The sequence below is a fragment of the Cuculus canorus genome, chromosome 22 (genome assembly GCF_017976375.1).
Source record: "Cuculus canorus isolate bCucCan1 chromosome 22, bCucCan1.pri, whole genome shotgun sequence".
Lineage (NCBI taxonomy): Eukaryota > Metazoa > Chordata > Aves > Cuculiformes > Cuculidae > Cuculus > Cuculus canorus.
In genome coordinates this window covers 2,762,288-2,778,005 of record NC_071422.1, presented here as the reverse complement: position 1 = coordinate 2,778,005, position 15,718 = coordinate 2,762,288, and the positions used below count along the sequence as shown (strand labels likewise).

The window sequence follows — 15,718 nt, the reverse complement described above, 5'->3', positions numbered from 1 at the left end:
GCGGCTTGGAGCCAGCTCCAGAGGGTTGGTGCCCAGCTATGTGTGGGCAAAGGACATCCCTCTGTGGAGCTGGTGGGGTACCTGGTGGTGGGGAGAGTGGGCTGAGATCCCTGCAGAGATGCGTGTGGGCAAGGCTGTGCTGGGAGCGTCCCAGTGGGCTCTACTGGGTGCATGGGAGGGATGGATAAGACTAGGACCTGTGCCTGGTCCTGATTCTGCCCCTGCTTTTGTTCACTCCTCACCTTGTCCCTCAGTAACTTCTGCCAGGGAAGAACTGTCCCCTGAAACCTACCCCTGCGTGGTGCAGGGCTGCTGTGTGTCCCTGGGGCACAGGATAACGACTCCCTGCCATGACAGTAATCACACCAACGATAGGTAGCTGATAGGCGCAGCAGAAGGCCATGGCTCATGGGGTCCCGGAGCCCAAATGCCCAGCAGTGCTGCGGGAGGGACCCACCAGCTGAGCCTTCTGAGCCCCAACCCCTCCAGCTGCGCCCCAGGTGATGGAGCCCAGGTCCCCTGTGATGCCCTGTACCCTTCTAGTCGCACTGTCATCCTTCTCCTGCCTGTGGTGGCTGCTGACCATCCCTTCTGTCCTTGCTGTCTCCTCAGAACTCCATCCGGCACAACCTCTCCCTGCACACCCGCTTCATCCGCGTGCAGAACGAGGGCACTGGCAAGAGCTCCTGGTGGATGCTGAACCCCGAGGGGGGCAAGACGGGGAAGACGCCCCGCCGGCGGGCAGTCTCAATGGACAACAACAGCAAGTTCCTGCGGATCAAGGGCAAGGCCAGCAAGAAGAAGCAGCTGCAGGTTACACAGGAGCGTGGGGAGGACAGCCCTTCCTCCCAGCAAGCCAAGTGGTCAGAGAGCCCCGCGTCCCACGCCAGCGACGAATACGATGCCTGGGCGGACTTCAGGACACGGGCCAACTCTACGACCAGCACGCTGAGTGGGCGCCTGTCGCCTATCATGTCCAACCATGAGCCGGACGAGCTAGAGGAGGATGACGGAACGCCCTCCTCTCCGCTGATGTACCCCAGCCCCTCCAGCACCATGTCTCCTTCCCTCAACGCCCGCTGCTCCGTGGAGCTGCCCCGGCTGACCGACCTGACAGGCACCATCAGCCTGAACGAGAGCCTTGGGGAGAGCATGCTGGAGGATCTGCAGGATGGCTACACCATGAGCCCTTCACAGCAGCTCCCTCCGGCCGCCCTGCGGCAACGGAGCTCCAGTTTCACTTTCAACTCCAAGTGCTCCAGCATGGGGGCTGCCACCAACACCTACTGTGGGACTATCTACAGCCAACCGGCCATGAGCCTCATGCGTCGCCTGCCCATGCAGACCATCCAGGAGAACAAGCAAGCCACCTTCTCGCCCGTCAGCTCCTACAGGAACGCCTCGCTGCAGGACCTGCTCTCCTCCATCTCCTACGCGCACAAGGAGAGCATGGTCCCGGGGGACCTGCCCCTGCCGCAGGCCAGCCCCATGGTGCCGGCCCGTGGCCACAGACACAACCCGCTGCTCTGCGGGAATGGGGAGCAGGGTTTGTCCTCCTACCCGTCCCACTCGGGCTCTCTCATGAAGAGCAACGCTTTGTACCACCCGTCACCAGCCGGTCACCACCCTGCGGTCAACACCAGTGCCTTAGCTAATCCTGTCAGCCTTATGAGCTTGCCCAGTGACACGTGCAGCGTGACAGCCATGCCGCACCACGGGCACCTGCATTCCTACGCTAATAACCAAGGGGCACACATGAGCTTGCTGGATTCGCTGCAGGGCCCCTACCCGGGGGCCGTCCACCCCCCCGTGTTGGGTCAAGACAGGTTCCCAGCAGACCTGGACCTGGACATGTTCAACGGGAGCTTGGAGTGCGACGTGGAGTCCATCATCCTGAATGACTTTATGGACAGTGATGAGATGGACTTCAACTTCGACTCGGCTCTCCCGCCGCAGAACGGGCTCAACGTGCCCGCGCTGCCAGGGGGTCCGCAGCCCACGAACCAGAGCTGGGTGCCTGGGTGACGCCCGCCCCAGGGGAACATTGAAGCCACGAGGGGAACGTTGAGACTAACTTTTTTTTTTCCTTTCTCTTCTGCCTTTGTTTGTTAAGATGGGCCAGAGCCATCGGTCTGAGCTTGAGGTCAAACACGAAACACAAACCATAGGGTCAACTACTGGGACGGGGTAGGGCCCTCAGCCCCCATGCGTGCCCGATCTGCTGAGTCCTCCTCTGAGCATCCTCTGGAGGATAGAGGGTGGGAGAGGGAGCTGGAGCCAGGCGGGTCCAGGGCAGGGAGTGGGAAGGGAAAGCCTTTCCAGGCAGTCCCAGTGCCCTGCTGTGATGGTGCTGGTTTGATTCGTCCTTGAGCTGGGTGACAAAGCGGTGACGGCTGGTGGTGTAGGAATCCCCTGCTGGGCATCCCTTACTGGAAAGGGACCCTTTGCTCTGAGCCACCTCAGGAAATGAGTCCTCTGAGTAAAAGTATCAGGAGCGGAGACTGTGCCCAGGGCAAGAGGGGACTTGGTACCCCTAAATCCTGGTGGAGACCGGAGCTCTGCCAAGCCCACACGCCTGAGCCACCTCCGTTGCAGGTCTCCTTGCATGAGTGCAGGTGGGTTTTCTTACCAAGCGGAGCTGGTGATGGAGGGATGCAATCTGCAGCCCCGGGGACAGCATCTCCACAGCCCGCGTGCCCACAGGTGCCTGGAAGTGCTACGGTCACTCTGCCTGAAGTGGGTGTGCACATGCTTTGGCTTGGGAGGTCCTGCTGCAGGGATGTGCTGCTGGGATGGGTCCCCCATGCCAGAGGCTCCCGGGAAGCTCACAAGGTCAGGGAGGGGGGGGCGTATTTATTTGATTTCATGCACTCTTTTGCCGTTAAGTTTTTGCATCAGAAGGAAGACGAAGTTGAGCTTAAGGAGGGAAGGAGAGAGGTTGTGGGCAATGCTGAGGGCTGCCCATTGTGCATCTTGTCTTGGTGTTGGATGATGGGGGGATGTCTTCAGGCAGGGGATGTGTGTGTGTGAAGAAGGGAGGGGTGCGATGGCCACAGTTGACACACGCTGCTTCCCCTGCATGCAGAGCTCAGAGAGGTGTTGCGCGGTTCACAGCTGGGGCTGGGGGGCTCCTGGGGGGCTGCAGGTTGTTTCAGGAGTGACTCCAGGAGCAGCCAGCATGCACCTAGAGGATCACTGCCTGTCCCCAAGATGACAGGAGAGCTGGTCTGGAGGGGTGGCAGTAAGAGGAGTCAGTCTGGTACACCCACCCGCCCCGAAGCTTCATGGGGATGGGGATCACCTTTCACATGCGGTCCTGGCGTGCGTTGGGAGCTACACCCGCCTCAGATCCTCTGCCGTCCTGCACAGCTCGGACGAGAGCATTGTGCTCTGCTGGGCAGGAGTGAGCCAGGGACCCTCTGCCATCCTGCACAGCTGCCCACTGCGGGGTTTTGGAGTGGCGCAGGTAGGCGGACTGATGAACGGCTGGTCCAGAGGAGATGGCAGGGCTGGGAGGAGACAGTGGGAGCTGCTGCTCTGTCCCACAGGGCTCTGTGCCACAGACTTTCTCTAACACCCATGCCCCTGGGTTGCAGCAAGGGTCAGTCCACTGAAGCAGCCCTTTTTCCCAGCCCACCTCTTCCCTTCTTGCCTCAGCACCACCTCCTCCACCATGGTGTGGGCACTGGGTCCCACCGTGCCACAGGGGAAGCCAGGGCAGGATGGGACCCCGGGTTGGGCACCTCCTGCTCCTCTCCTGACCCATGTGTCCACGGTGAAATGTGACAGAGGAGCCCCTTGTGCCACTGTTCACCTTCGCCCTGGGCAGAGTCTCTACAAGACATTCTTACAGGTTAATTAATTATGTTTACATTATTTGATCATGTACAGAATTTAATATATTCTATTATATATAATCTTTTTTGAATGCTTTTTTTTTTTTTTTTTTAAAGAAAAAGGATTATTCTTTGGTCAGGATCATTACCGCGTTCGTTTTATACCCCACCTCTCCTTATGGGCCTATTTAAATCGTTGAAAACTGATTGCAAATGGTTATTCTATTTAATACCCAGCACCCCAGCTCTGCACAGGCGCTGCGAGGGAGGAGAGGCAGGGAGGGCACCCATGGGAGAAAGGGGGGCTCTGCCCCCCAAGCACAGAGAAAGGGAAGGGATAGTGGTTCTTCCAGGCATCCAGACACACATCCAGCAGCACTCCAGGCAGGGACATTTGCAGATGGGATGCTCGTGTACAGGGACCCCTCTAAAAGCCCCCTTTGGTGTCGCAGATCTGGGTTGACCAATGTCACAGAGGGGAAGTCGCACCAGCAGTAAGGGCAAAGCCCCCTCCTTGTCCCCCCTCGCCACCCTGCTCGCGTCCCCTGCCCCGCTGCGTGGTGCCCCCGGGCATCCCCCTCCCCACCCCGGGCATCACGTCCCATTGCGAAGCTGTCTTTGTGGTTCGTGACCGTGGGGTTGTCGTGTGTGCGGTGGAGTCGTGTTGGTAAGCGTCGTGTGTACAGTCGTCGTGCGGTGCGAGGGACGGCAGGGCAGCGGCAGGCGGGCACCGAGACCCCCCCAAAGCGGCTGGGACCCCAGGGAAACGGGGGGTGACTGGAGGGGGAGGCGAGACGGGCTGGCCCCGCCGTGACAGAGGGGAGCGGAGGTGAGGGATCGAGGGGTGCTGGGTGGTGACACGGGAGTGCCGGGGCTGGGGGTGGTCAGGCAGTGCCCCTGGAGGCTCCCACCACTGTGAGCATGGAGAAAGGGAAACCGGGGCTTTCTTCACCCATCTTCGAAGTTTTGGGTTGTCTTTTAGGAAAGAGCCACCCCAGCTCACCTCAACCCACCTTGATCGGCTTCAGCCTCCCGCTCCATCCCCTGTCTCCCTCCTGCCCCCCTCAACCCTACAGGGACAGCCTTTGGGGAGGAGTGTCCTCTGCTCCCAGCCCTGCTCCCCCCCAGCCCTGCCCGGAGCGAGGAGATGGCATAGAGGGGGCCCCACCGGTTTGCTTCGTTGGGCGGTTTGCGGTCCGTCCTTTCCCTCGTATTTATAACTGTACAGACTTGGGGGGAGGGTCTCTGACAGGCGTCATCTCTCACCACGCATCTATCGTAGGCAATGGTAACTTTCTTGATCGTGCTATTAGAGTTTGTGTATGTGGCAATGTAAAGAACTGTGTATAGTGCATTGTACAGCATATTTTCATGAATAAAATCGTTTTAAATATTACAAGGCGGGATTGCTGCCTTTCAGTGCCTGCGTGAGCCTGGGTTCATAGAATCCTGGAATGGGTTGGGTTGGAAGGGACCTCAAAGCCCATCCAGTTCTAACCCCCTGCCATGGGCAGGGACAACTCCCGCTGGGACCAGTTCAGCCACCTCCACTCGCTGGTGTGGCAGGCGAAGTATCTTTCTGCTCTTCTGAGTCTGGCATTGCCCCCATGTCTCTGCCATGTAGTGAAGTGCAGGCATGAGGAGTCCTGGTGAGGAGGCTCGAGGCACCCGGTTTTTGACCACTGGTGGACTTTTCATAGAATCATAACATGTCCTGAGCTGGAAGGGACCCACAAGAATCATTGAGTTCAACTCCTGTCCCTGCACAGGATAACCCCAACATTCACACCGTGGGGCTGAGGGCGTTGGCCAAACGCTGCTGGAATCTTGTCAGGCTTAGAGCCGTGACTGCTTCCCTGGGAGCTGTTCCAGGGCTCCACCACCCTCTGGGGGAAGAACCTTCTCCTAATGTCCAACCTAACCCTCCCCTGGGATCCTCCTGCCATTCCCTCTGGTCCTGTCTTTGGTTGCCAAAGAGAAGAGCTCAGCGCCTGCTTCTCCTCCTCCCCTTGTGAAGAAGCTGCAGAGTGCAACGAGGTGTCCCTTCAGTCTCCTCCAGACTGAACAGACCCAGTGACTTCAGCTGCTCCTCCTTTGCCTCCCTCTTTTACCCTGTGGCGCCCAGAACTGCACCCAGTGCTCAAGGTGAGGCTGCACCAGTGCAGAGCAGAGCGGGACCATCCCCTTTCGGTGACTTGGAGAATACGTTGTTAGTGTGGCAGGGTGGTCATGCCTTGGAGGGGCTCCCAAAGGCCTGGCACATCCCTGTAAGGTGGTCCCTACAGTCAGACCTCAACAAAATGATGAAAGGAGAAGGAGGAGTTCAACTACTAAAGACTTGCATATCAGAAAACTCAGTTAGTGCAGAATCTAATTGCTGCGGCTCAGTGGAAGAGGGGTTTCAGCCCTGCAGTGAACCCGGCTGGGTGCAGGAGGGCACCATCCTGCCTTGAGGCACAGGGAGACCTGGCATGGTGCTGTGTGTCCTGCACCAGGAGCTGCCGCAGAGCCAACAAGTTCACAGCCTGGGGCTGGAGCAGGGGTGCTGCCAGGTGGGGGGCACCCAGGGGGGGTCCCTCTTTGGTGGCTGAGCTCCCTGGGACAGGAGGGTGGCTGGGGTGGGGTGTGCCAGTTGAGTTCTAAGCCCACAAGAGGTGGGAGCAACCTGAACGTGCCATGGCAAGCTCCAAAGCCCACCAGGATGTCACTGCACAAATCCCATGGGGCTCAAAGGGGCAGAGGAGCATGACCAAGGTGTTATCTGGGGAAGGACGCCAGGATCCAGGATCTTCATGTGTGTTTCCATGTACTTGACATGAAGCAACACACACTTTGCTGCAAGGAAACCTGCAACGCAACACAGAATCCCTGCTGGCAGCATTGGCAGAGGTTACTGGGCTGGCAAAGCTGCGGTGGTCACAGCAAACCAGCAGATGAGGGGTCGGCTCCACACTGGGGTTAGCTCAGCATTTTGTAGGAGCAAGGCAGAACTGAGGCTGGTGCAATCGGACCTGGAGTAGAAGACACCAGAAAGGGGTTTATGACTTGAATACCGTTGCATGAGCTACCACTGCGAGGCAGAGGAGGATACAGCAGCTTCAGTGGGGTCTGGAGGAGCAGAGACCCCCTCAGCACACAGCACAGAGGTGGGTGCATCATGCAGGTTTCCTAGACTGCTGGGCCAGGAGGCAAAGGGGACCACAGAGCCCCTCGCTCCTCTGTATTGTCTGTGCCACGCAGGCTTCTGTCTCACTGGAGTGAAACCAGGATGGACTTCTACCAAGAGAAGGCTCTTCACTCTCCAGCTGTGTTCTGCAGAATCCCTGCCCAGATCTTACACTACCCAGCACAAGACATGGGCTCTGGAGGAGCAACTCCGGAGCACAAAACAGAGGGAACATAGATTTTATTCACATTACCCATTTCCACTGGTGTTCTTTGTCCTTTCTGCAGCAGCTGGGTGTGAAGTCCTCTACAAATCCCCCCCTGGTACCCATCCCTGGACCCACGGGTGACTTCCTAGAAGGACCTCCCTGCTGGGACACAGATACCATAGAATCATAGAATGATTTGTGTTGGAAGGGATCTCTACAGATCATTCAGACCACCCCCCCTGCGGCGAGCAGGGACACCTTCAACTCGATCAGGTTGCTCTGAGCCTCATCCAACCTGACCTTGAGCATCCCAGCAGATCTTCCCCGTCACTGGTTGCATCTGCCAGGAGAAGACTCCCCTGCGGAACCCTGCTATGGCACTTTGTGCCTGCTGCTGTGCAGCCAAGCCCATGACATCTCCAGCACAAACCCACCTTACAGCGGAGGTTGGATTTTCCTGGTTTTGTAAGAAAACATCACATGGCACCAGGTGACCGGTTGCTGTTCTCCGTGTCCTCAGCAAACCCCTCTCTCTTGCTGGGTAATCCTGGATTTAAAGAGAAAAAAAGAAACCCAAAACAACAGGAAGAAAGACGTCAAGGCGGTTTGACAGGATCTATTTTCCATAAATCCCTGTTGATTGGCATTAATTATATCACCCTTTCTGATTCTTTATTCATTGCATTCCGTATCAGCCGTTCCATTATTTTGCCTGGGATCAATGTCAGGCTGACAGACTTGTAATTACCCACGTCGTCCTGCTTCCCCTTTTAAAATATGAGGCCAACCTTCACTTCTCTCCCAGGGCCCTGGAAATTCCCATGTGCTTTGCACTATGGAATTATTAAGGTTGGAAAAGACCTCTAAGCTCATCCCAACCGTCAGCTCAACACCACCGTGCCTTCTAAAACCATGCCCCTAAGTGCTACATCTACACGGTTTTGAACCCCTCCAGGGATGGAGACTCCACCACAGAGCGCTGCCTGAGACCTGTCCTCCAAAGGACGCTCAAAACGTCCAAGAGAGGGGGGTCTGCCAAAGGAGCAGGAGAAGTGTGGACCTTTGAGCATCCGTGCAGAGCTGCAGGGAGGGATGCAGGAAGGCAGGTGGTGATGGGGAGGAGCAGGATAGGGAATGGACTCGATGATCCAGTGGGTCCCTTCCAACCTAGTGATTCTATGATTCTATGAATGGGCTGGGTAGGGGCAGAGGGGGTTTGGTAGAATCCCTGTTGACCTCCTCAGGAGAGAAATGTTCTGTCATGGGGAACTCTGAGTTGTGAGGAGCCAGAGCGCCCAAGGCAGCCCAGCGAGGAGGTCCTGGTTAAATGAACCTTGAAGTCTTGATTCTGTCCCCAAAAGGGTTTTCACTGGGGCTGCCCTGGGTGCACTCAGTGAAGAGCAGGGAAAGCCAAGCACCCACCACCTTCACGCCCAGCTGCAAGCCACCGCTGCCCTTGTCCATCCCAGGAGTAGGAAAGAGGGCTTGGGAAACAAAGAAGGCTGAGACCATTCCAGCAAAGCATCACCAGAGATCTCCACGCTGGTGGGAGGTGGAACAGGGGCAGCTCCATGGGAAGTGGTGTCTGGCTGGAAGGTGCTCCTGCTGAGCAGGAGAGACGGGATCATCCCTCCAGCCCTCCAGCAAAGCTGAGTCACCCCATGCACTGCCTATGTCCCTTCCCACCCCTCAGAGTGTGCAGGGGGAGGAAAGAGAGAGCAGCAACACCCCCACCCCCGCCCCCCCCGAGACTCAGGGAATGTGGGGAGGTGGAAATCCAGCATCTCTCCTGCTGCTCCCAACTCCCACCCAAACCAGCTCTGTTCTGCCTGCTGCCTGTGAGTCAGGGCTGGCTCCATGGGGCATAGGGGCACATCTGGAGCTTCAGAGAGATTTGTCTTCGTTTACAGGCTCGGACAGGGAAAGCAGGAGGGTATCCAGCAGCTGGGGCTCCACCTCTGACCCTTCCCACCCCATCCCACCTCGACAGAACCAGGGCTGGTTTCACCTCACTGCCATTGGCTGCAGGCTTGTCCTGGGAGGATGCTTTCACATATTTTACTACTAAATGAGATAGCTGGCACTTGAGAAGCTTAATTGGAGAGCTGCAAGTGTGCTGCTTCCCACTCCTTTGAAGACAGCAGTCCCTGCGTGGCAGTGAATGCTCTCTCCGCTGCACCAGCAGCTTCCCCACTGCCCCTGCGGTTTGTTATCTGGGCTCCTCAAAGCTCCTGGATGAGCTGGAGGGATCCAGCCTGCAGGCGCATTGCTACTTCACCCCTGGAGCTCAAGGTCAGGTCCTGGGAAAGGACAAGGGCTCCCATGAGTGCTGGCAGGATGAGAGCCAAGCCGGGGTGCAGCAGCCCCCTCCCCGCCATCCCAGATGCATCCCCAGAAGCCCTTGGAGCATGCGGAAGAGGATGAGGACAGAAGGCTAGAGACAAATAAGGAGGAAAGCCTTGAGGAGCATGTGTCTGTCATAAGATATTCCCTTGCAGAAATCTTGGAAACCTTAGAAAGAGTTTTTGCTCAATGTTATTAATTAAGGCAAAAGAATCCCCATATGGAAAGAGAAACAGTCAAGTTATATTTTTGCTAAATACGCTGCACCATATGGTAACATACAGAAAATTGGCCACATAGGCAGCCTAGAATATATGTTACCATATGTTCATATGTACTTTATAATTTCTTTGTTTTTGAAAGAGGGCATTGTCTTGTGGGGCAAAAATGAGCAGCCCACCCCAGGGAGGAGGAGGAACATCACAAGCTGCTTTTGCTGAATTAAGCCCAAGGAATCAAACCAACCACCTGGCCTGGGGGCTGCCGGCACAGGCAGGACAGATGAGACAGCACGAGGGCAGTGGGAGCTTCTCCCTCCTCTGCATCCTCCGCTGTGCCTTCTTGGATGGGACGTGGTGCCTGTAACCAGGCTGGGAGACCTGGAGGAGGAGGGAAGAGCCTCCCCAACCCACCTGGAGTCCTGTGTCCAGTTCTGGAATCCCCAACATAAGAAGGAGATGGAGTTGTTGGAACGGGTCCAGAGGAGGACATGACGATGATCCGAGGACTGGAGCACCTCTGCTATGAGGACAGGCTTAGAGAAGAGAAGGTTCTGAGGAGACCTTAGAGCAGCTTCCAGTGCTGAAAGGGACTCCAGGAAAGCTGAGGAGGGACTTTTTACAATGGCACGAGGTGATAGGATGAGGGGGATGGCTTTAAATTGGACGGGGTAAGATTTAGATTAGACATTAGGATGAAATTCTTCATGATGAGTGAGGCCCTGGCCAAAGTTGCCCAGAGCAGTGGTGGCTGCCCCATCCCTGGAGGGGTTCAAGGCCAGGTTGGATGGGGCTTGGAGCCCCTGATCCAGTGGGAGGTGTCCCTGCCCATGGCAGGGGGTGGAACTGGATGGGCTTTGAGGTCCTTTCCAACCCAAACCATTCCAGGATCCTATGATGCCATTTGTGCTGACCCCAGGAAACCTTAATTTCCCTGCAGCAAAAGCAAGGGGAGAGAGGGAAGGATCTGCTGGGAAAGCATCAGGGAGCTTTAGGAAAGCATGAAAAGCTTCTGTCCACAGCCTGTGAGTGCAGGACAGGACTCTGTGTGTGTGTGCGTGTGTGTGCGGGGGTCGGGTACCGGTGGGACGTGCAAGGCACATTGCGGGAGCACAGATTGTGCAAAGGCTGTCGCCCTGCGGAGGCTGCAGGAGGAGGGGTGCACACTTCTCACAGGCTGTGGGCGAGCCTGCACCCACATGCACACGACACAGACTCTTTTACATCAGCTGTGTTGCACCTCGCAGCCCCCTGAGGGTGTTTTGCTGAGCAGCCAAGGCAGGACACAGCTCAAAGTGAATCAAACTTCCAGTGGAGCCCACGGGCACCAAGGTGCTGGTGACTGTGTGTGCCACAGCCGCACAGAGGTGGCTTTGGGGCTGTGCCCACATCTCACCATCCAGAATAATTGGAGAGAGGCCCTCTGAGCAGTGTGTGCATGCACAGGTAAGTGCACGCATGGGGAGCTGCTGTTTACCCTTTTTGTAGTGGATGGGTATGGGTGGATTTGATGTTCTCAAAGGTCTTTTCCCACTGAGTGATTCTATGATTGATCCCCCTTGGGAAGCTGCCCATAATGTCCCCAGAGGTCAGGTCCTCAGTGACCAGAGAGAGACTCAGGTGTGTCCCTGGGGTGCAAAGGTGCAGTGCTGCCTCCCAAAGCTCCCTCCAAGGGAATAGGGCAGCTGTGACCCCGATGGCAGAGTGTTGTGCCAGGGGTCTGCTCTGCAAATACGCCCCAGCATCCGCCCTGCTCAGCACAGCCCTGACCACTTCACTAACTGTTTTTTCATAGAATCATAGAACCATAGAACAGTTTAGGTTGGAAGGGACCTCAAAGCCCATCCAGTCCCACCCCCTGCCATGGGCAGGGACACCTCCCACTGGATCAGGGGCTCCAAGCCCCATCCAACCTGACCTGGAACCCCTCCAGGGATGGGGCAGCCACCACTGCTCTGGGCAACCTGGGCCAGGGCCTCCCCACCCTCACAGCAAAACATTTCTGCCTAAGATCTCATCCCAGTCTCCCCTCTTTCAGTTGAAAACCATTCCCTCTTGTCCCATCCCTGCACTTCCTCATCAGGAGCCCCTCCCCAGCTTTCCCGGAGCCCCTTTCCGCAGCCACCATTTCTCTGGGCAACCTGTTCCAGTGTCTCACCATCCTCATTGTGAATAAATTCCTCATCATGCCTAGTCTAAATCTTCCCCTTTCCAATAGCCATTCCCCCTGCTCTTAGAGCCATTCTCCCTAACCCCCCTAGATTTTTCCTGCTCTGTGTTCCCCACCATCTACACTTAATCCTCCTCCAAGGACAGGCTGGAGTTCTGCCTTTCCAGGCTGCTGGGAGCTGCCCAGACCTGACCTGTGCACCCCAAGCACCAATCCCAGCCCCTGCAGCTCCCGGTCGGCTCTGGAGAGCCCAAGCCCTGCAGCTCCTCTTGCAGCCATAATTCAATCCATGGCCCCGAGAGGAGGGTTTCAGGGCTTGTGGTGGGCTGATTAATAGTCAGTGAGTCTGCGGGCTCCTGGCCTTCCTGCCTGCCCTGTGCTGCTGCCGCTGCGGAGGGTTTGGTGCAGAGCTGCAGAGAGCACTGCCTGGGCAGGACTGTGGAGCCCAGCGTGGGCGATGATCACTGCATCCTCATTCCAATCCTTCCAGCACCCTGGGCTGGGCCCCAAAAAATTGTACCTGGAGTCCTCAGCACACGAAGGACATGGAGCTGTAGGAGCGAGTCCAGAGGAGGCCTTGGAGGTGATCCGACGGCTGGAGCACCTCCCGTATGAGGAGAGGCTGAGAGAGTTGGGGTTGTTCATCCTGGAGAAGAGAAGACTTCGAGGAGACCTTAGAGCAGCTTTCAGGACTGAAAGGGACTCCAGAAAAAATGGGGAGGGGCTCTTGAACAGGGGGTGCAGAGATGGGATGAAGTGGAACAGTTTTCAGCTGAAAGAGGGGAGATTGAGATGAGATCTTAGCAAGAAATTTTTTTCCTATGAGGGTAGGGAGGCCCTGGCCCAGGTTGCCCAGAGCAGTGGTGGCTGCCCCATCCCTGGAGGGGTTCCAGGCCAGGTTGGATGGGGCTTGGAGCCCCTGATCCAGTGGGAGGTGTCCCTGCCCATGGCAGGGGGTAGAACTGGATGGGCTTTGAAGTCCCTTCCAACCCAAACCATTCCTTGATTCTGCAGTTCTCTGAAACTCTGGGGCCACAACCCGCTGGTCAAGGCAGAGCTCTCTGGTAGCAAACACCTTTGCCCCTGTCACCACTGGATGTTTGGTCCCAACTTGCTGCTCTGGAGTGCAGACCATGTGACTGTGCTACAGCTGGCAGGTGCTAAGCTCTTGTAAATACAAATCTCATCTCTACCTTGAGCTCCAGCCCCTCTTGAAGGAGGTCACTTGGATCTGCTTGTGCTTGGAAAGGATTTGACTGCAAATCTGTCCGTTGGCCTGAGGAAATTGAAGGCTGCAATGAAAATGTGGCCTACTGAGGAAAAAGGGCTGCTTCCCTCTGAGCGTGAGCTGAGGGGTGACACCCAGCACCCCGATTCCATCCAGCATTCTCGGGGCAGTGCCCTCAACCCTGTGTTGCTTTCCTCCAGGCATGAGGCAGGAGCAGTGACGGGGAGTCCCTCTGTCGGGGAACACATCATGAGTTGTGGTGCTGCAGGTCAGGAGATGACGGAGAGATGTGGGAGGCCTGGAGGCCCAAAAGTGCTTCACAGGTTCTGACAGTCATGACTTGTGCCGGGGAACAGACGGCTGTGGGCTGAGAGCCTGGATCTGGTCTGCAACCTCCATCCTGCAGGAGATCCGTGGGGGATCTGGGGTGGACGTGAATCCCAACCTCATTGAATGATGCATAGAGTTACAGAGTCATAGAATTATAGAATCATAGAACAGTTTGAGTTGGAAGGAACATTAAAGATCATCCAGTTCCAACCCCCCTGCCATGGGCAGGGACATCCCAGTGGCTCAGGCTGCCCAAGGCCCCATCCAACCTGGCCTTGAACACCCCCAGGGATGGGGCAGCCACAACCTCCCTGGGCAACCTGTTTCAATGTCTCACCACTTTCATGGTGAAGAAATTCCTCCCTATGTCCAGCCTAAATCTGCCCCTCTCCAGTTTATACCCATTGCCCCTCGTCCTACCACCACAAGCCTTTGTTAACAGCCCCTCCCCAGCTTTCTTAGCCCCCTTCAGGTACTGGAAGGTCACTGTAAGGTCTCCTCCGAGCCTTCTCTTCTCCAGGCTGAACAACCTCAAGTAGTATGGGAGGTGCTCCAGCCCTCTGATCATCTTTGTAGCTTCCCCTGGACCTGTTCCAACAGCTCCATCTCCTCCTTATGTTGAGGATTCCAGGGTGAGTACGGGCAGGAACTCCTACCCCTGCACCCTCTGGAGAAGTACTTTTACAGGATGAGCTTTTCCTCACTGGCTTCTCACAAGCCAGAGCGTAAGTTGTACTTGGAGGGGAAACCTGGCATCCAGCAGAGCCCAGCACCCAGGGCTGGGATGTGGAGTCTGACCTGTGATGCTCAGACCACGTGTGACCTCCAAGGCATCCTCCAAATCTCCACCCTTTGGATGGACAGAGCGAGACATCTCCTGCTGGACCTGGGAGCCAGAAAGGATCTTTTGCAGGGGGGACAGTTGGGTGTCCACCTCCCCGGAGAGGAGAGACCAAGCAGGAGGATACAAAGCAGGGTGCAGGAGGTGCAAGGGCTGAGCAGAGGCCCCATGCGCCCCTCGAACCTTCATCTCGGAGTGCAGGAAGACCTCCCTCTCTGCCGGGCAGCCTCTCCCGCACGCAGCGCAGCTGCAAGCCCTTTGTGCCGAGGTCTGGGTGGCTCCCACTACCCCCCAGCCCTCCCCACCGCCTGCGGCGAGTCCGGCTCCACACACGCAAAGGCAGGGCGTGCTTCCAGCCCCACTTCTGAGCCCCCCCTCGGCTTCGGAGGAGCTTCATTAAAAGGAAATACAAACCAGAAGCAGAAGGAAGCACTTTTAAGTTGCTGGCAGCTTTGCCTGTCTATGAGTTATGAGGTCTTGCTTTATTCATGGGGCAGAAAAAAAATGCTTATCTCCTCCGAGTCCATTATGTTTCATTTGGAGCCCGGGTGCAATCGGTGCTTTGGCAGAAATATCCCCCTGCCCCGCTCGCCCTCCCGAAACTTTATCTCCCTATTTCATTACTGAGAGTTGCGCTCGCCCTGGTTTATCAAGGGTGATGGAGTGGATTGCTGACTTCTCTGCTGTCCTAGCAAAAATGAGGATGGAGACATTCTGCTCCAGGTTCCTGCTATTTTCAGAGACCTTGGCTGCATGATTTATTCATAAAAAAGCCATTATTTATGCCAAAGAAAGAAGACAGAATGGGTTAGCTTTTTAAGTGCTTATAATGCATTATATGGTACCTTAGCCTGCCAGACATCATTTATAATTGTAGAATCCCTTAACCTCCTTTTTCTCTTTTTCCTACCCTTCACATCAGTGCAGAGGGTGATAGCAAACTCAGTAATTAGCAGAAGTTGACAGATGTGGCAAGGAGAGGTAAGGTGAAATATCATCGAAGGAGACATTTCTCCAGCACCTAAGTGAAGCAAGACCCTCCCTTCTCCCAGCCTTGATCTCCCAGCACAGGCAGCACAGGGAATTAAACGCCGCCAGGAAGGTATTAGCTCACAGGCTCTGATGCTGGTGTCCATCCAAGTGTTCGGCTCCCAGGGTCTCTTTTTCGATGGCCCGCAGGTATCCCAGCTGGTTCCCTTCTCAAATAGGGTCCTGTGAAACCCACTGGGAACCAGCATTCCGGGGTTCTCCCCTGCTGGTGCCGTGACCACCCGGCCACGGGATTCCCAGCCCTGGGGCACCCCATGAACTTGTTGTGTCACAGACATTGTGTGGTCCTACCAACTGCTCACCTTCAGTGCAGTCCTGGAATTCAAAC

The 15,718-nt window shown here is 56.3% G+C and overlaps 1 protein-coding gene across 1 annotated transcript in view; it reads left to right on the top strand.

The window, feature by feature from the left end:
- The window catches only part of FOXO6 (forkhead box O6), a 43,317-nt gene extending 39,374 nt beyond the window's left edge, over positions 1 to 3,943 (top strand). The window contains exon 2 of the mRNA XM_009565770.2: positions 613 to 3,943. Coding sequence (XP_009564065.1) covers positions 613 to 2,025 — 1,413 coding nt within the window. The 3' untranslated portion in view covers positions 2,026 to 3,943. The remainder of the gene's footprint in view (positions 1 to 612) is intronic.
- Positions 3,944 to 15,718: the final 11,775 nt, after the last annotated feature.